Source organism: Argiope bruennichi, chromosome 8, assembly GCF_947563725.1.
Source record: "Argiope bruennichi chromosome 8, qqArgBrue1.1, whole genome shotgun sequence".
NCBI classification, from domain to species: Eukaryota; Metazoa; Arthropoda; class Arachnida; order Araneae; family Araneidae; genus Argiope; species Argiope bruennichi.
This window is the reverse complement of record NC_079158.1, coordinates 52,196,723-52,218,115: the sequence shown is the minus strand read 5'-3', so window position 1 is coordinate 52,218,115 and position 21,393 is coordinate 52,196,723. Positions and strand designations below refer to the sequence as shown.

The following is a 21,393-nucleotide window of genomic DNA, read 5'->3' as shown; positions in this document are numbered from 1 at the left end:
TTATATTCACCCTATGTTTAATACAAGATGGTTCTTTTGGAAATATAGCTAGAAAGTTAAGTTATTAATGATAGGTTATTTACGGAAGACGAAAACGAAAGCTGATTGAAAATAATTCATTGTAAAAGATTTCTAATTCAGTAGAATTAACTGTTATTTTCTCAGATGGTTTTGGTCTGCTAATGATGTCAGTATTTGCACTGTTACGTTTATTGTTGTAATTTTTTTTTCTGAATAATATGATGAGGAGAGATAACATAAAATACCATTTTGTTCTCAGAAAAAAAAATGTTATTTAATTATTTAATTTCTTTAGCTATAAGAAATTAAATTATATCTAGTTTTGGTGCATTAATGTTTTGTTTTAAAGCAGCATAACGGCTGCTCTGGAAAGAACCTTGTGTTCCTATTCCATCTGGTGGCAAAGACCACGCATCCGAATCAATACACCTTTTCTTAACTTCCATGCAAATATCAAATTGAATTCAAAATAAATTTAGCCTTCATCAAGCTCATGTCTAAGGTGAACTGTTGTTATCAAGTCTTGAGCATACGGCCCTCCTGAGCTAAAGCCGAAACTTTGGTTTCAATTACCAACATCCTCCATATTCAAACATTAAAACAGATAGCATATCTGAGATTTCATCACCGATATCTTAACAATTTTAATGCGTCTATTCAAAAATATATAGCCAATGACTACTTTATGATAATAAATAATGTAACATTTGATTTATTTTTGCATTGCAATCTTAGCCCATATGTAAAATGTCATTTGATATATATTTGAAATTTAAATAAGTTTCTCCATAGAATGCATCATTTTCTAACAACTTTTTTTTTCAAAATATTACTTGCGTATACGTTTCTTGCTTCTTTCTCAGCTTTAATCCTATCATGCATCGAGTAACCATTTGACTAAACGTTTTTATTTCCATTTAAAATCTTCACATGATTATCCCATATGCCAACAATAAGTCTGGAAATCTTTTTTGAATGTTTTTTGATAAAAATCTGTAAAAAACATCATTGAATGGTAATAGCGGTAGTAGAATTAGATTTAAACTGAAAACGGAAATATATACCAAGATGGCTGTTGTATAAATAGTTATATCATTAAAAATGCTACCAAATTATTATTTTAAATTGTAAAATATATATTAGTGAAAAGCGACTAATTTTTATTGCAGAATTATTATAAGGGATAAGAATCCTTTCTGGTAATATCCTAGAATTGTCTTTGAGATATCCTAGATTGTTTAATTCATAATGTACCCATTTGGCATATTTTAATTTCTTTTTTAAATTTCAAGAAAAAAATAAATTACAAACTTTTTTTATAATTTTCCTAAATTAAGTTCAGCTAATCAAAACAAATATTTTTATGTAAAAAATAAATAAAAAGAGTCACATTCTATCTAGAGTTGAAATTATTATTACGTAGGATATTACTCAAATTGACAAAATTCGTTTTATAATGACGAAATTGCACTATATTTTCCAAGTGCATAGACCCATTTACTGAACAAGACATTTTACCACTTTTTAAAAGACAGAAGTTGTAAAAATATTTTTATTTCAGGTGTCAGTTGGATTACTGCATCTTTCTTACTCAGCAATGCAGCCCTTGGAATCGGAATACTTAACTTTCCAGCTGCTTATGATTTAGCTGGAGGAATCGTATGGGCTACTGGCGTACAGTTAGTAAGTTCCATTTAACCCTCTATTTATAAAAAAAAATGTTTTATTATTATATTGAAATAAGTATTAGCCGCTTTACGCGACTTATTATTCGCCCACTATCAGTATTTTTTAAAAAAATAATTGTTAAAATCAAAGGACCATCCCCCCAGTCACAAACACTATATTGATTTCGATAATTTTTATTTCATATTTAATTAATACTACCAATGGTCTCATGATTTTCATATCAGATCAGGGAGATCTTTTTCTCAACCACCATTCATTTCTAAGAGAAATTTCAAAAGCAAAGCTTTACTTCACCGCTCATTGTGTGTTTGAAAAATCCTTGATCGAATTTACTAGTCACAATCACTAAATCAAATATATAATCAACCGATCTTGCTAATTTCAATTTCGTACAGAATCTCGTGAATCCTTGATATATCAGTAAGGGTCATTTCCCCCTTTCATATCTATTTTTGAGAGATATTGCAAAATAAAGCTTAGATAGAGCCTCCAAACGTAATAACTGGACGGATTTCTTTAATTTTCATAACTAATGGATTTCGCTATTTTGCTAGTGTATCTAACCAATCAGAATGCTTTATCATCACTATGCAGTCGTATTTTAAAATAGTACTTTCTTTTAATTTTAAAAGGTGTATTTCATTCAATTCGTCGACTTAATTATATCACTATCATCAATATGATGGCCATAATGAGGATAATAAGATTAATTAATATTATTATGGTTAATAAGATTAATTGATTCCTTGTTAATTAATTGGTCTTGTTAATAAGATTAATTTAATCATGTATTAAAAGTATTATTTATTTAATCATGTATTATTCATTTATTTGTATCAAAAGAATCGCTTTCGCATCAATGCATTGCCATTCAAATATAATCAAAGAACGATCGAGCCATGATAACCTGATGGTAAAGCCTCGGCTTCAGAACCAGAGTTCCGAGGTCGAAACACGATTCCACCTGAAAATCGGCTGGTACGCCGGTCTAGTGCACATCAATTGTCCCTTGGCTTGGCATAGATGTTTTGAGAAAGGGTTATGGTCCAGGTGGCCTCTTCATCTGATCACAGTTCAAAATTAAGTGTTGCACCCCAAGAAAACTCATCTTTTGCGTCTAAATGGGATATGAATATTTTTAAATTGAATCAAAAAGAATTTCATAATACGTTAATCAACCGAATTAGTATTTTATTTTTGAAAAATATATACGCCTTTTAACATTATTAATTTTTTTAAAATTGTATCTCTGAAATTAAAATTTACTCTTACATATTCTAACTTTCCTATTTTATTTTCAGCTTATGCTAGTTTTGATCATCTTAACCATGCTCATCCTTGCCCACTGTTCTGATGTTAATCTTGATGTCACCTACCATGACGTCCTCTTGTCCATGTGTGGCCGAAGTGCGCAGAAACTGGCTGCAGTGTCCATTACTTGCACTTGCTATGGAGTATGCGTTGCTATATTTATTATCATTGGTGATCAACTTGATAGACGTAAGCACTCAAAACCTTTTTTTTATCCTTTTCTAGTGCAGTAAAAATGACATTTCTTGCTTGTTTCTTTACGGTGTTTTGAGTATTATATTGATAAAAGTGACGCTTGTAAAGTAATTTCAATGTCATTTATAAATAAATTTAAATAATAATTTATATAAATATGTATATAGCCACTACACGAGTAGTGTTGAAAGTATAGAATTTTTTTTAAGAAAATGTAGTTGCAATTTTTTTTTTTTTTTTTTTTTGTAGTTGCAAAAGAAATTTCATTTATTGGAATACTAGATGGTTTTGAAATAAATACAGGATTCATTTATTTTGAAAACTATCTCTTTATATATTCTTTGATTTATTTCTCTTAGATGATAATTTAAGTTTTCAAATCCATGATTATCTTTAAGGAAAACATAGGCACGTGTTACAAAAGTCAATATTCAAGCAGAAAAGTGCAATTGGCAACGCAGTCAAAGCTATCTAACTTTTTTAAAAAGATCTTCTTTAATAGTAAATAAAACCGAAGAATTGTTAAATCAGCAGTTTAAGATAGTTGTAATTATGGTAGTTTGGTTTATAAGGACTTAAAGAGAAAAAAAAAAGTCAATCCTCCTCTCAATATTTTGAAATGAATAATTTAATAAAAATCATGTGTGTGTGTGTGTGTGTGCGTGCGTGCGTGCGTGCATGTGTATGCGTTGCGTGTGTGTGTGTGTGTGTAACATCTTTTAGCAGTTGCGTGGTCGAATAGAGGAAACTTTAGAAATTTTCAAACCTATTTATTTTACTATGGGAGACATATGTTCAAGGAAGAAGCGACGAGATACGCCAGTCTACATCGCGACATCAAAGTAGAAGAGCAAAACAGAAAGAAATTGTCACTTAAATAATTTTTACACTGAGATTTTGATAGGGATTTCTTTGATGCTTGTCGATTTTTGATTGGGAAATTTAAATATCTTTAAAACAATGTTGCGAGCATTAAGGATTTGTTCACACAGATCATGAGAACCTGCTAATTTCAGCAGTTTTATAAAGCGCGTGTGGAATTATTTAACAAATAAAAGTGGAATTGGATCAGGAAATAGGAGGCCATTTTAGAATGAAATTAATATAAAAAGATAAAAGTTAGGAAATTAATTGGGATTTAAATTAGATTAAGAGATATGATTATATATATATATATATATATATATATATATATATATATAACGCGTATAATAAATTAGTTATTCCATAAATTAACTAATTGAAATAAATATTAACGAATAATAACAAGGTAGAGTATAAAATAAAAGTTATTTTCGTTGGTAAATGGAACTTCTTGTTCCGACATTTTGTTTCCTAATCAAAAATCCAGAACTTTCTCTCATTACTTATATTTTTACTTTTCTCCTAAAAGAATATATAAAGAGATAGTATTGTAATCATCAAAAAATTGGAACTCGACATTTTGATTAATCTCCTTCGATAGACCTCCTTCAGTCTTAAAAAATCATTTTAAAATTATGTTTTTCCAAACATGATGATAATTGTCTGTCTCATACCGAACACGGCAAATCAAAAAACGCCAGACAGATGAAATTTCATATGAGCCCCCCCCCCCCTTAAAAAATCTAATTTTTATCTTATAATGTGCAAAACCCGCCTGTGAGAAGTCTGCCTTCATATGCAAATATGAAGATGATTATTCGTAAACTGAATGGATGAAATTTGGCATGTAGTTTAATTATCGGAATGGTAGATATACTTCAAAGGTTAAACCTATTCCCTAATCGAATTGAATTACAGTATATGTGTCTTTGCTTCGTTTGTTTAAAATAAGGTAACTCTAAAAAAGTGTTTTTAACCAACAAGCTATATTCATGTTTCCTTAACACCTCATTTATCATTTTTTATCTTATATTTGCTAGCTGTCATGACTTTCATATACCACATCTCATATATAACACCATACTTCAGTTTCCTGAGCTCATGTGGCCCTTTTCCTTTTTGGTGTAGATGTTGGTGGACTTAATTTAAAAAAAAAAAGAAAAGAAAAAGAAAAATTACACTGCAATCAGTTGAAAAGAAACATACAAATGGCAAAATACACAATGCATATAACATAACAACAAATGATGAAAATTAGAATGAAAAATATATGGAGTGCAATAAAACTGGAGAATGAACTTGACAATGTACAGTATGAGTGAAAAAAAAAAGTAATTACAAAAGTTAGGTATTTGAGGAGGCTTAAGGATATATTATGAATAAAATGCGAAATGCTTTATTTGTGTTTGAATTTACACAAAAATCATAAATCAATGTCAAATGAAAATACAGTTTTCGAATGCGTAGTCAATATATTTCACTGTACGACACGCCAAAAACAAATTTGTGCCAGAATAGAAGAATAGAGAATAGAATAATACGACATGCCAAAAACACATTTATGAAAGAATAGAAGAATACGACATGCCAAAAACACATTTATGAAAGAATAGAAGAATACGACATGCCAAAAAACAAATTTATGAAAAAATAGAAGAATACGACATGCCAAAAACACATTTATGAAAGAATAGAAGAATACGACATGCCAAAAACAAATTTATGAAAGAATAGAAGAATGTAGAATAGGAGAACATATCACTTTCAAATCAAATCCATATTTTAAATATTTTGCTCTTTAATAAGAGGAATTCAATTAATTTCATGTGTTGATGAAATTATGAAATCCACTTATTTAATTTTTAAGAGAAATATTTGATCTAATATCTGATCTCATCTATTTAATCTTCTGATAACTATTTGACAAATGAAAAAAAAAATGCTATATTTTGCAAAGTAATCTATATTTGATATGTTTCTATGTAATAAAAATGTTGATATTCTTTACACTTCATTCTGATGTATCTGATTAGTGACAGATATGCTTTCTTTGATTTTATGAAGTACTATTCTTATTTCTTTCTGCAAAGATTACTTTCTTATCATTTCAACTTATCATTTGTCTATGTTTGATTTCGATTCAAGAATGCTTCGGAAGAGCTATTCTTTCTTATTGATAACCATCTAGTAGCTATCATTTGAGAATTTCAAAAAAGAGGTGCAATCAGTTCTTATTTTTAATAAGCTAGAAGTGTGAAGAGGTAAGATATCTTACCTTAAATATCAAAAGTTAATTTTCATATCGCTGACTTTGGCTTCATTTCTGAGAGAAAATATCTCTTTATCATATACAGAAAGTGCAAAGATTAGAAAGTGCAAAGTTCGGGGAAAAAATACTTAAATTTTAATTTTATCTTCGCAAATCTAATTTTTCTTCAAAAACACATTTGAAGTGATCCTGATACATCCTATCGGTTTATAACTGATATATGTTATTCAAAGAATTTCATAGAAAGGTGCAATTTGTTTTCTTCTTTTTTGCCTTTTATGAATTAAGTGGAGAGATATCATATCTGATACCGAAAATAAGATTTCGTTACTTTTTTGCAAATTCATTTATCAGTCAGTATAGTTTTTTGGGATCTTCAAAATTAAAAAAGAATTTTATTTGCTAAATAGAAAGTGTTATTTGAAATGGGTTTTTGAAATCTTCTTGTTTCTGTAATTTTTAAATGTTGTTATTGGTATTTTTGTTTATTCTGGGTTTGAAACATACGAATGATATTTAAATTGGGGAACTTTAATAAAAAGAAAATCAGTCTTCCCAATAGCGGCATCAAAAAAATTTTATTTTCTATATAGATTATTCAAAATGAATTAATATCCATGTAATAACTTGATAAAAGTTGCAAAAAAACATTTTACAGTTCAAAAGTAAAAAAACAATTAAATTTTCCTAAAAACAATAATTTGTATCAATTTTTTCGAGGGTGATTATAGCTTTTATATGAAATAATTTTTGTTGTCTTATTTTAACTTCTATTATATATTTTAATTATACTTTTTTAGTGAAGATATTATGGCAAAAGATCATTCGCAACGCCACGCACTTTCTAAAACTGATACACATTCATTAGTAGGAAATTCTATTGGTGATTGCTTTTGCTTGATTTTAAAGCTTGTTATCCGTCAGACCAATTTAGTAAATTGAACATTTTTTTTTTTTTTTTTTTTTTTTTTTTTTTTTGCTCCTAAAAGAATTAACCACATCTATCTAATCTTAAAAAATAAATGAAATCATTTGAGTAAAATCATATAGAATAAATAGAAACGCCTATTGTACTAATTCTTATAGTATCCGAAAAATTAAAACGAAGTCGTTTTTGAAAAATCAATTGTTTCGAATAAGATACCAAAAAATTGGATTCGCATGGAAGTTGATATTTTTTTCTTTTTGCAATCTATTGTATTTTAAGATTCATCTTTTTATTATTGCTTCCATCATATTCTAATATCAAGTGGATAAAAAAAATCAATTGTCTTGCAGAACAGTCAACAAGACTGACTTAACGCTATTCAAAATTAATACTGCCATTATTGTTTTATCATTTTACTGCTACATAGTTTTTGTCTACGCTTTATCACTGCATAACTGCTTTATCATTTTCTCGTAATATCTTTAACCCTTTCGCCGTCCTGTCCTGTCTCCCAAATTTCTGCTTTTCACCGCATTAGAACAAACAAAAATAAAAACTCAAGCAAGTAAACATTTACAAACCGTTTTAAACGTTTAAAAGTTTTAAAATATAGAAGAGCGCCAAAAGCGCTTTACGGCCACCCTGTAAAAGTTTCAAGTGAACAAGCTAGACGTGTTACGGAAGACGAAAAGGGTAACGTTTGGAAAACTGAAAAAAGACGAATATAAAATTATTGCTTTTATTATTTAAATTAATATCATGCCTTTATTTTCATTTTCTTCTAAAAGCATCTTATAAAAAAAGGTATATTCTTTTCACAATCAATTTCTGAGACTTTAATAAAAATTTCTGTTCCGAGACTCTACATGACCGATTTTGGATAATAAATGAATTCATTATTATATCCATATCAAAGAGTACATGTTATCAATAATTTACTTAACTCACCTCAAAAATCAAATTTCAATTTTGTTATTCTGCGAGAAAATTAACTGGTTTATATTTCAGCATATAATAAAGATAAACGGAAAGATTAAATAGTAATAAAACCTTATCTTGACCTTGTTGCTTATTAATTAGTTTCAGCACGGTCTTTTTTTCCCACTGATGAATTATTTTAATTCTTATCGTTTGAAATCCAGTCACGTATAGCTTTCTGGGTTTAATTTCGACGCGGTAATCTTATTGCTTTCTCTTTTAATGACTTTGAAATGGAATACATGCATTATGAATTTAACAATGTGATTTTGCTTTTACTTGATATAATTTAATTTTACTTCATTTGCTCTTCTGTCGTTGATATACAAGTTAACTGACGTCTTATATGGCTATATGCGCCAGATGATTATAATATTTCAGATTTTTCTGATCCAACATTGATTAAAAGTGATTGAATATTTTAATTCCATATGAAAAGTGCATTCTGATAATTATAAAAAAATTACTACAAGATTCTTTACTAATTAAAATAATTAATTAAAAAAGTAATTATTTAATTAATTGATTTATTTTTAACTTGTAAAAATTATTTGAAATTCTATAATATTTAAAATAATTAATTGTGAAGTATATTAAAAGACTAAAATGTAAAATTGTGAAGTATATTAAAAGTTTAAAATGTAAAATTGAGAAGTAAATTAAAAGACTAAAATGTAAAATTATAAAGTATATTAAAAGATTAAAATGTAAAAAGAAAATCTCTTTTAAAAAGAATATAGAACTCAAAGCAAAATAATAAAAGTGTAAATTATTGAAAGCAATACTGTAAAAAAATTATTCCATAATGATACGAAACAAAATCCTAGTATAAATTAAAAATCTAAGTTGCATTATAAATGTAATTAAAGCTCCAATTTTCTAAATTCTTTGTATCTTCGTTAACGCTTTTACAGTTTTGTTCTGGTCTCCATATTTATAAATATAAAAAATTACATTCTACTTTTCAGTGCATTAATAAAAGCATATTTTTAAAAACTTTTTATTTCTATTATTTATGTTTTTTTAGTTTTCTTGGCTGCCTTTGGTTCGACGTTCTGCCATCATTGGTATCTGGAACGACATTTCACTATAACAGCAGCTTCTCTTCTGCTAGTTTTACCCATCTGCTATTGCAGAAGAGTAGATTTCCTTAGATATGCAGGGTAAATACTTTCTATATTAAATGTTTAGATAATTAAAAATAAGCATTAGAATTAATATAAAATGCTCTGAAAAGTTTTAGAACTATCATGTACCGTTACCGTCTGCTTAAGAAAAACTAAATGGATTGATGTATTATTTGCTTACACACTGTTTGCGAAAAAAAAAAAAATAGCTCAATTTTACAAATAATAAAGGCAAACATGTGTTAGATGGTACTTTACATGATACTATAGGGGTGTTGGTCTTAGAGTTATAAAATTTGGAATAGATATTATTTGGAACAAAGAAATGTGAATCATGGAAAGACTTTTTAAAAAAAATATTTTTAATACGAATTTTAGTTAAAAAGTATAAGCAAAATTTTTGCTTTTCTTATTGATAACTTCCGTGAAGATTATTGCTCGGTCAATGATTTTTCACCATCTTCAATTTCAAAAACTTATCTTTGCAATGATATCAAAATTACTTTATGTCCATTTTCTTAAAATTATATACATTTTACAAAAATATTTCTTGCACATTTTTTAGAGTAATTACCGTTACTGAAATGAAAATTAAAGCATTTCCATGATTTCTACAGTTGCTTAAATTCGTGATTTTCTTTCGATGATGAAAGAAAATCATACATTTCAATAATTTCATAGTTGAAAGAAAAAATATTAGAAATTATTATTACCATTTTCATTAGAAAATAAAATTCGTCAAAAATTTTTATTTATTTTCTGTGCAACTTGAAGAATAAAAAATAATGTTCTGGTACCGCGCAAGAAAGAAAAAAATGCAGTTTGAAATTTTATGGTCGGTTATAAATATAACCAGACATTCAGTTAGAAATGTGATGACAATTATTTTATAAAAAAAATCGAATTAGAAAAAATCGAATTAATGAAATGATATAATATCTTATCTGAAATCCTTAGAGTAAGTGTTTTAAAAATTGTCTAAATGCATATCAGATTAAAAGCCTTTCTAATCTGCACACCATTATAACAAGCGCACTTTATATAACGTAATTATAATACAGATAATAATAATATTTTTTCTTTAATATCTTATTAAATTTAAGATGAAATTTAATTCTCTTTGTTATTGTTGATGTCTTTCCGTTATTTTCAAAGAACATAACAATTGTCGCTATTAAATTTAATTAAAAGAAAAATTTCAAGGGGTTTTTTTTTGTTATTTTTTTGTTTATTATTATTTGGAAATAATGATAAGATGCTATTTTTATTTTCTTCAGTACGCAAAAAATAATAAATTTCCACCAATAAAAAAAATAAAATCTGAAATACAATTTCTAGGTCTTTGGGTATTTTTGCCATGTTGTATCCAGTGTTCCTAACCGTTTATGGATATTTTAAGCTCGACATAAAAGATGTAGAAATCAAGCATGAGTACGTATGAAATATTTTCTCCAAAATAAATTTTGATGTTTACATTCAAATTTTTTCGTAGATTATTTTATTATAATCTCGACTGTTATATAACACTGATTAAATTATTATTTTTTTTCTTTCTTTTAAGACCTGAAAGTATTTCTAAATTGCTCGTCGTTGTTCCGGTCTTTTGTCTGGCTTACCAGGTAATTTATTTGCGCTGATGCTATTTTTGACATCTGAAAAATTTTATGCGAATGTGTTGGATGTATTATTGTTTAATGTTTTATAATGTTTTAATTATTAAATGTATTATATTATTTTATTATAATATTACATATAATTAATAGTTTGTTTCAATACAAAAGTATATGGATTTTTTTTCGTAAGTATTTTGTCCAAACATTGATTTAAAATATTCCAATGTCAAAAGATTACAATTATCAGCGTGAGTTATCTTCTGAAAACTTTCTCTTCAAATAAAATGGTTATCCCCCTTCCTCCTCATAATTGATCTTGGACAAGGCCACGAATGCTTTGTTACGAAATAGATAAGAAAATGATAATAGTTACACAATATTGATCTTCGCATGAATTTAATTTTTTTTTTTTCTAAATCAATCGATGATCCGTGGCGATTTTTCAATAACTCTCATAACGCGGTTAATAGTACTCAAAAATCAATCGATTAAAACCAAAATGTAACACAGAATTGTAACTATTGTCAAAAAATATCACATGTCAAGTTTCATATATTTTAATTACTCCATTTTTGAGTTGTCACGTTTACATGCTTGTGAAAATGTAGACCAATAAACGATCAACCTCCAAATGGATTTGGTTCCAAATTTCATAAGTACCTACATTTTAGTTGTTAAATCTGTGTACCAAATCTTATCCATTTAGCTCTCTTCGTTTTGTAACTTATAATGGGACAAAAGAAATCTTCAGAAGGAATTTCGCTCAAAATTTGATAGAAATTAACAAATTTGATCTAAAGACTACATATTAACTTTCATTCGTCTAGTTTGTGGATTATTGTATTTATTGAGACATGATACAAAAGATGTATTGTTTGAACTCAGGAATGTCTAAAACGTAGAAATTCGTCAAAATCTCGATTTTGATTTTTTTTTTTTTTTTTTGACGCTTACAATATTTTGTATAAGGGACAATAAAAATATTTTACACTACTTTAACATACTTTTCACCTTGCATATTTCATCTTTAGTCTAATTTTAAAAAGAATATGGGCTCATTTATAAACCAACATTAGAGGTATCATTATCGTTATTATCAACATCATCATCTTAATTAATAATTTAATAATGAAAAATTTTAACGAAAGTTACATTAAAAAAATTCAGCTTTTTAATTTTATCAAAAACCTAGTCACTGTGGTTCCAAACGTTTGACATCAAAGTCTGTAGTATTGATGAATTTCCAACCGGAGGAATAGACGCTTAAAGCCGCTGGCAAGTTCATTAAAACGATGTCATTAATTATATGCAAAATAATTAAGTTTGTAAATTAGAAAATATTAGAATAATATTAGTACTTTTTTAACTAAGATTCATCAGTTCCTCGTTTCATTGAGTCTTTCAATATTTATAAAGATCCAACGTCTAATTGAAATAATAATGTTGCAAACATGAATGGTCGGTAGTCATCAACTGTTTAAAAGAATAAAAATAATTACATTTTCATTAAGTTTATAAAATTTAAAAAAAATTAACAAATCATTAACAAGATGTTAAATATAATAATTTATGAAAATCATTTATTTATTTATTTGATCAATTAACCGAAGGAGGAGTCTCACAGTATGCGCTCAGTATGCACACAGTAGCAGATTTAGATATACAGGTAAATGAACTTCTAAATAGAAGTTCATTTACCTGTAAATTTTAACTATTAATTGAAATTGCCCCTATTTGGTTTCTTAACAGAAGTTAATTTACCTGCAAAATTTAATTATCAATTGAAATATCCCTATTTGGTTTCTAAACAGAAGTTAATTTACCTATCAATTTTAATAATTTTTCAGTGCCAAGAAGTTGTAGTTCCTGTATACGCCTGCATGAGGAAGAGGTCCCTGGGAAATTTCGCGAAGTCTTGCTGCGCGACCATGTGCTTCTTGTTCATGATTTATTCCATCATTGGATGCTTCGGGTACTTGACATTCGGGGCCATGGTTTCCCCCAATGTCATGAAGATGTACAACGCTGAGGATCCTGTCGTTATGATTGGAATCGGGGCCCTCATCCTCAAAATGGTTGTAACATATCCAGTTCTGGCACTTTGTGGCAGGTAAATATTACTTTTTCGATTGGGTGTGTATATTGCATAACATTACCTCATGTATTATCTGATCCAGCTTTGTCAGGAGGAGTAGGGTAGTGCAAACAGAGTAAGCACGAATGTAGTCAGATACTAAAGTTGATATATCTTAACAAAATGCAGATTTTCATCGTAGAAAATAGAAAAATTTTAAATAAAAATAAGTTTTTTAAAATTAAAAATATATTCAAATAAATGAAGATTTCTTATTGATGAGGATTAATGAAATGAATGAGCCTATTTCGTTATAACAAATGTCGATATGTTGTGTTTTATCATCATTTATTTCAAGGATAAATCAAATTCAAATTGTGACTGTGTTTTATGTTTAATTTTAAATAACAACATGGCTGAAATTCCAGTTTAGCAAATATATGATGGCATTAAAACTTTAACCATTTGTGCAAGATGAGGTTCGAACTCGCAACGTTAGGGTTCATAGCCGAGTAACAAAGCCACTAGACAAAAGTGTACACTCTGCTCCGGAAGTTGTTATCTGGCTTTTGATGTTACCACCACAATAGTCCCCCACCAGTGAGTCGGTAGAGTTTATCGCGCCAGTTATGGCGAGAGACGAACGTGATTATCGCGCCAAGCGTTATGGCGAGCGACGAACGTTGTTATCGCGCCAAGTGTTATGGCGGGCGACGGCGAGCGTGTGTGAGTGGTTGCTGCCGGTAGATGGAGCCCCGACAGCTGAATGAAGGATGCGGTTGTTCAGAACCAGGGTCACCAATGTGCAGCTTGTGGTTCGAACTCGCAACGTTAGGGTTTATAGCCGAGTAACAAAGCCACTAGACAAAAGTGTACACTCTTTTCCGGAAGTTGTTATCTGGCTTTTGATGTTACCACCACACATTTATCTTATAATTATTTCTTCTTTTAAACTGAAATTTGCATAACTTATAATTTTTTTAAAAATTCATTTGTAAGATTTCGCGAGAAATATCTAAAAGTTGATGCCTTTCTTGCACTGAAATATTATCTAATAGAGTGTTTAAAATAAAAATCAGATCATTTTCTAAATTTTCAAAAAATTTGTTACTTTAGAACCGTAATTAGTATATGGTTAGAGGATGGTCATCGACATGAGCAAATATTTAAGAGTAAACAGAAAGCATAAATGAAAAAAGAAAAGAAAAATAAAAGGTCTGAATAATGAAGATTACAATAAAATCTTAGAAAGCGCCAATTTATATTCATTTGAATCTTTGTGTACAAATTATACCTCTAAAAATAATTATAACAGGATAATGATAGTTTCCCGCGTCATAGTTCCCGGAATTCTGCTATGATACCTCACACTTTCTAAACCGGTGTATTTAAAATTAAAAAGTTTTGCAATCTCTTTAATGATAAAAAAAATCCAATTTTGCCTCTTTGTGGCAAGTAATTGGATATGTGCTCTGAATAACACTCCTGTTACGTATAATCCGACCCGGTTATGTCTGGCTTGCAAAGAGTGCATAAATGAAGTAAGCCGAATATAGAATTCAACAAAACTCTTATTTGGAACAATTTTGTCTTTTCCCTCAAATGACGATAATTTACTTTTTAAAAAAGTTTGAAGTTATTTGACGCACACTTCTTGTGTACAGCCGACCATCCCGCCACAACTCAACGAGCAGTATCAATAGGAATTTTTGTGCCCAATTGATGTGTGTATATTATCATCACATAACATTTTTTTATATATATATTGTTACGAATCTGTGATGCGGCTTCCCAGCATAGTTGGTTCCATAGGAGGTCCCAGAGCTTGGCGACCATTTGGCGACTTGACGACGAATTTGGCGACTTTGGCGCCAAAATAGATTATACCCAAAACATCGAGAATTTTCCCGGTCCGTCCAGTAGGAACGGAGATACGCCTCGAACGTTACTGATTGGTTGAGAGGCTCCTAGCCCCGCCTCCTAAGACCTATAAAAGGAGCTGCAGCTGCCGGGGAGTGGTGGTGAATTGAGTAGTCGAAGAGTAGTCGGAAGCGACAGAGAAGGGTGGTCGTGAATTGAGGAGAGTAGTCTGAATCGGCGTTAAAGAACTGGCCTTCCAGATGTAAGCGGAGCAGCGACGGAGTGAAGCCAGTGCTGAACTAAGCTGTGCGCTACTGTCTGCAGTAGAGTCTTGTTATATGCTGCTGTGTATGCTGTTGCTGCTGCACGTCTCGGCTGAAGATAATCGTCTTCTGTGCTGTATATAGTTGTCGTCTTTGTGCTGTCCTGTGTGTCTTTGTGTAAATAAACGTCGTTGTTTTATTTTCTACTGCCACCTGCTGATTGAGCGTTATTCACACCATATAACTTCCACTATCCAAACGAACCCTGGGAAAATTCGTAACAATATATATCCTCCCATTCATCCTTAAATCAGCGCTTATATCGACAGTCACATTTGCCTTATATTACTTATAGTTCAGGGGTAACTTCCTTTCTGAAATATAGAAAATTCTAGTTAAATGACAGATGCATTTTCTATTTTGGACACTCTCATAGATAATATTGAAGTTCTAAAAAGATATCAATTTTTAGATATTTCATATAAAGTCTCATCAATGAGTTCAAAAATGATATGTAGATTTTGTTTCAAAAAAGGAAATCAACATAACCATAATTCCAAAAAGCGATTTAAGTTTTAATGCCTTTCATCATATCATACCTTTGCGAAATTGGATTTTCAGCCATTCTTTCTATTAAAAATAAATATAGAGTGCAAGTGTGTCTTGAACCTAAGTTTGAAATAAATAAAGAAGAAACTCGATATGTTGAAATTAGTTATAACGAAGCAAACTCATTCGTCGTATAATAAACTAACCTCGTAACTAATAAATCTAAGTATCCGCTATTTATTATTATTATTACGATTATTTATTACTATATATAGTATAGTAATGTAAAAGCTTCATTTAAGAATATAATTGCATCATATGATTTTAATATCTTTTATTATAAACTCTGCTTATAGAATATATTGATTTTTAATCAAAAAAATGCATTTATAGTGGTACATATATTTTTTTATTTTAATTTGTATAGGGGAAAATGCAAATCATTATCTTAATAAGGTGGGGGGTAACTAAAATCAAGTTGCACAATTGTGATTTTATCTTCAAAATTGGATTTGCGTATATTTATCTCAATATAAATAAAAATCAATATAGCTACGTATGCATGCATGTTCCACTGTTCTGCTAAACAACTGAGCAACTTGTGCATTTATTATATAAAACACGAGTAAGGATATTATTAACTTTTCAAAATACAAAAGTGAACAAAATATTCGATTAATTAGAAATTAATAAAAGATCTGTCTGTTTTACTCTTTGTATTTATCACTATTATTTTTTTTTAATTTTACAATACGTCTTCTGATATTGCTTTTACTGATCTTTAAGTGGCAATTTAACCATGCTTAAAACTAAGTGTCAGTCAATCGCTCAAACGAAGCTCAAACTTTCTTACATTTCAACATTTCTGAATAAGATTATCAATACTAATATGGCTGGTTTAATATCTTATGTAGAAATTTAGTTAGAGGTATTTTTTAAAAATCGTTTGGTTCAATTGATACTCTAATTTTAATAAAAACCTAACGATAAAGATTTTATAATGGTAAATATTGTATATTGTAATATTTTATATAAAAGCAATTTTTAAGTTGAAAATAGTATTATGCATTATAAAATATTTTCATATTATAAATATTAATCCGAGAAACGCCGGTTATATTTACTAGGTTTATGAATAAAAATTATCTGTGTACGTGTATTTATATGAGAAAAGTTAATTAGTTTTCATTTCTTGTTCATTTTCTATTAGAGGAGCTGTCGATGGATTATATTCCGAAATATTCCGACTCTCAGCTGCGGATTTCGTGAAAGGTGAAAGAAGGAGAAGAATCATCATCGCGACCCTGTGGTTCAGCTCCTCACTTCTCATAGCCCTAAATACCAGCAGCATCGGTACTGTGATACACGCACTTGGCTCGATTTCTGCAGCCAACGTATTCATTTATCCTGGTAATATTCTTTTTAATTGAATATTATTTAAATCAATTTCATGTTTCATTCTGGACGCCCGTTCATTTATTAATAATATGATACGAAAGGAAGTTACTGGCGAAAATTCGTGTTTTCTCTTGAATTAATTTTTTAATGTCATATAACTATAATATTAATTTTTTCAATATGGTATTATGTGGAATCAAATTATTTAAAACACTGGTTAATCTTGTAGAGCCAAAATAGGAGAATCTGTTTAATAGAAAATGAATGTTATCCAATGTACTTCTATTTCATCCTTTATTCTTGATTTCAATAAACAATTTTTTCCTCATAACAAAAAAATGTTTATTTACAAAAATAAGTATATTGTTTACTCAGAACAAGTCAGGCAAATGCTTGAAAAATTACTTTTGAAAATTATTACATGGTCGAAGTTTGGAGTCAATTTAATGTTGTGATCATGGAAACTTTAAGCATTTGATTACAGATTTACTAAGACTTTTTTTTTTCACGAAATAATTAGCTAAAGTTTGAAAATACCAATTCTAATTTCGGAATTTTAAAAAGTCATACGTCGTATAATGACACAATTTATCCCAAATGCCTCATTCTCGGTCGATCTAGTGCTCTTATTGTCCCCAAACAATGAGCATACCCCCTTCCCAAATGTTAGTCTCTCTCCAGCCCTGGTCAGGAATCCATTGTGCATCTCGGATCTATTGCTTGTGGCACATTGTCATAACCCAACTTGTAGTTAGATATTATGAACGATAACGTTTGTCTTGTGACTGTTGCATTTATAAACTGATTTCATTGTGTCATTCATTCGAAATTTAAGGACAAAATCATGAAAGAAAGAAATGATCATTCTTTGTTTTCTAGCGTCGTATATTTCATAAATAATCCAAAAAAAATCGCATCAGAATCGCTTTATTTAGCAATTTATCATTTTAACGAATGTAATTCCACTTTGGAAGAAATTTTAAAATAATTTATACTTGATGAATAATTGAATTGCAAGTAAACATTACTTTAATACTGTAGTTTTTAAAAATTTCATTGAATTTGTAATATGCACTATATATTCATTTTATGTTAAGTATTTGAAGTCAGCTTTATAATCAGAAATCTGCCAGCAATTTATGGACTTCAGATTTACTGTTGTGAAGCGCGAAAAAAAAAATATCTATGTAATGATATTTCTCAATCGAATTTAAATTCCAAATTAATTTTCTAACTTTTATTTTAGGATAATTTAGGATATTATCTTTTAATTTAGCCCATATTAACTTCCCTCTAAAATGTTATCTTATTCCGTGATCCAATTCCCACTTTTTATTTAATTACTTTTAACGTGCGCTCTAGAAAACTGATGACTACCATTTTCTCACGCTCAAAGTGAAGGGATAAAAATCTCTAATGCTTACTACATTCTTTTAAAGATACCTAAGATTCCCTTCCTAAATCGACACGTGTCAAAGAAATCCTAATCAAAATCTCATAGTAAAATCACTGAAGGGAAAAATTTCTATCTCTTCTCCTCTTGTGTCGCGATGATGACTGGCGTATTTCTTACCACTTATTCTTTCCACGTAAATTATGCGTCCATTTGTAAAATAAATCGAAGTTTTAAAATTCAAAAGTTTCTATTCGGCCACGCAACTGTTAAAATATATTTACATATATGAATCAAAAATTAAATCCAATAACTTGAAAAGGTCAATTTTTAAAAAAATATTTTGTATCTTTTCTGTTCTAACCTGACATAGATGCAATAATTATGATTGTATTTTAATTACAAAACATATTCTTAATAAATGTTAAAAATTTAATACTCTACGATAAACCCACAATAGAGTGGTTTAAAAACAATTTAGCAAACAAATTTCAAGAAATCAAAATTTTACTTTTAAAGGATATTTATTCAAGCAACTTGATATAAATTTTGAATATGATGAATTTAATTAACTTATTTTTTATCGTTGGCTCCTTAATCTACGGTCTATCTTTAATCTGTTCTTAAACCTATCCTTTGCGTCATAAGATCAAATCAATTCGTTGGGCGATATATTATTTATAATGCCATAATTCATATCTGAACAATGGAGAAAAAGTATATTTTCTCTAGATTTTGCATAACTAGTTGTATCTCATTATATGTATTTTGGTGTATTTCTCATTGTATATAGCATCAAAATGTTTTTTGAATAAGCATCTGCAGTGTGCTCGCACTATAACACCAATTATCTTCTTCCTTTTTCAGGTATTTGTTTAATGCAAGTCACGCTTCAGACGGATCCGGGTATGAAAGAAAGAAAGAGCTATTTTTTGATCGTGGCAGCCGTTTGTTTGGCTGCTCTCGGAGCTTTCTTCTTTGGACTTATCATTGTCGATTCATTCTTCAATGGGGGAACTACTAAAGCAGTCGAAAGTCTTTGTTCCTGAATGCTGTCAGCGGAACTGGTGTTGTTTCAGTTCCATTTTCTGTGACCTGAATGACTGAATTTTACGAACTTCAAATGTGTGATCAAATTTCTTTTTCGAGATAGAACGAGAGAGAAAACAGGATTTTTTTTTAAATGATAATTCAAATAATTTAACATGAGAGATATAAAAAGTGTTCGAATTAATAAATCAGACTCCATGACATTTTTATGTGTTTTCCCTATTAATATAAGATGCTTTAGAATATCATCATTATACTGTGTGACATTCAGAAAAACGAACAATATCCTGGAGATATTATACAATATCGTCTGCTAATAGATTTAACTGCTAATTTATGAACGTACTAAATGACATAATTGAAAGACTAAAAATACCTTTAGAGGCAAAAGTTGAACTTTTCATAAAAACGCATATATTGCTTACTGAATTTTTTTCAATATCATGTATTACATCAGACCAAAAATAAAATTCGTTTCATTGGCGTCATCTTTATATCTTTTGGTCATCGTATACATACGATAGAAAAACTATATAAGCGACGAATAAAATGCTTAGGCGAGTTAAACGTTGTGTACATTAATACACTAATGATAAAAACGACGCACGTTATCATGTATTTATATAAAACACTACTTTATTTATAAAAAAAGGATAAGAAATAGGCATCCAGACTCCACTGACTCGTCTTTCAACAATCTGATACCGATTCTGGACGTACTTAATATAATACGAGCTTACAAGTCTTATCGCTTAAAACCAGTAAATACTCACGGGCAGCCTAGCTATATGCGGACACTCATCTAAAATTATAAGACGTCAACAGCTATTTTCTGACATGTATTTCTAAGGGGAGGGGGTAAACCTTAATAAATCGCTTTAAATTTAGTAGAATGCCGTTTCTGATTAATGCCAAGATAAATGGCTCTTTTTCACTTTTCTCTGATGAAAATAGCACATTAATAAGTTACGATTGATGTATTAAATTTGGCATTCTGTTCAGTACACCATTAAATAGATTGATTGGAGGGGGGGGGGGAGATTCGCTGATATTAATATCCAGAAAATACAAATTAAGAATAATCTTTTGAAATAGCAACTATCTAATTTCTTAATAATATTCTCAGATACTTTTTGCATTTTGACTATAATAACTTATTGTTATGCTCACTATTTTCGTTTTCATCATATAAAACTAAAATTCAATGCTGATCATATTAAAATGAAACACAAAAATTAGACATTAGCTAATAAAATTAATTTAACATTCTATATTTCCTTGTGTTTATCTTTGGAATGCTGTTCTGGTTTCAAGATGATCAAATAATAAAAATAATTAAATTGAATAAATAAGATCAAATAAGCTGAAGACTCGACCCAGGAAATTGGAGACCCCTTGGCAATTACTACATTGCTTATTTGATATTCCAGTCTCTGTAATCAAATAGGACATTTCACTAACACAAGATAAGTTTGATAATTGTTATTGTCTTCAAAAATAAACGAAATGTTTTTCTATTGTACTTTTTGTTATGCACCATACTAAATATATTCGTTCTAAGGCTTTATTATAAAATTGAAAGAAATCTTTAATTATAAATAAAAATAAATGGTAATCTCGTTTTATAAAGTTACAGTTCACAAGCGTCTAGATAAAGAAGTGTGACATCGCAATACAAGAAATCAAGTTCGCAATTAGTTCAAGAAAGTGACGGCTTTCTTGGTGTCTGACTGCATTCGATGTGTTAAAATATGAGAAAAGGAAACAAATATCTTAGATTATTCCTTTTTGGTGTTTCAATGATGTAATGG

General features: G+C 29.1%; 1 protein-coding gene across 3 annotated transcripts in view; it reads left to right on the top strand.

Annotated features, from left to right (window-relative positions):
- LOC129980558 (sodium-coupled neutral amino acid transporter 7-like) overlaps positions 1-20,076 on the top strand; it is a 38,535-nt gene extending 18,459 nt beyond the window's left edge. For all 3 annotated transcript variants that reach the window (XM_056090910.1, XM_056090909.1, XM_056090911.1), the window contains exons 4-11: positions 1,583-1,704; positions 3,012-3,210; positions 9,283-9,418; positions 10,721-10,813; positions 10,944-11,001; positions 12,843-13,105; positions 16,952-17,151; positions 19,400-20,076. In XM_056090910.1, the coding sequence (XP_055946885.1) occupies positions 1,583-1,704; positions 3,012-3,210; positions 9,283-9,418; positions 10,721-10,813; positions 10,944-11,001; positions 12,843-13,105; positions 16,952-17,151; positions 19,400-19,581 (1,253 nt within the window). In that variant the 3' untranslated portion in view covers positions 19,582-20,076. The remainder of the gene's footprint in view (positions 1-1,582; positions 1,705-3,011; positions 3,211-9,282; positions 9,419-10,720; positions 10,814-10,943; positions 11,002-12,842; positions 13,106-16,951; positions 17,152-19,399) is intronic.
- The last annotated feature ends 1,317 nt before the right edge of the window (positions 20,077-21,393 follow it).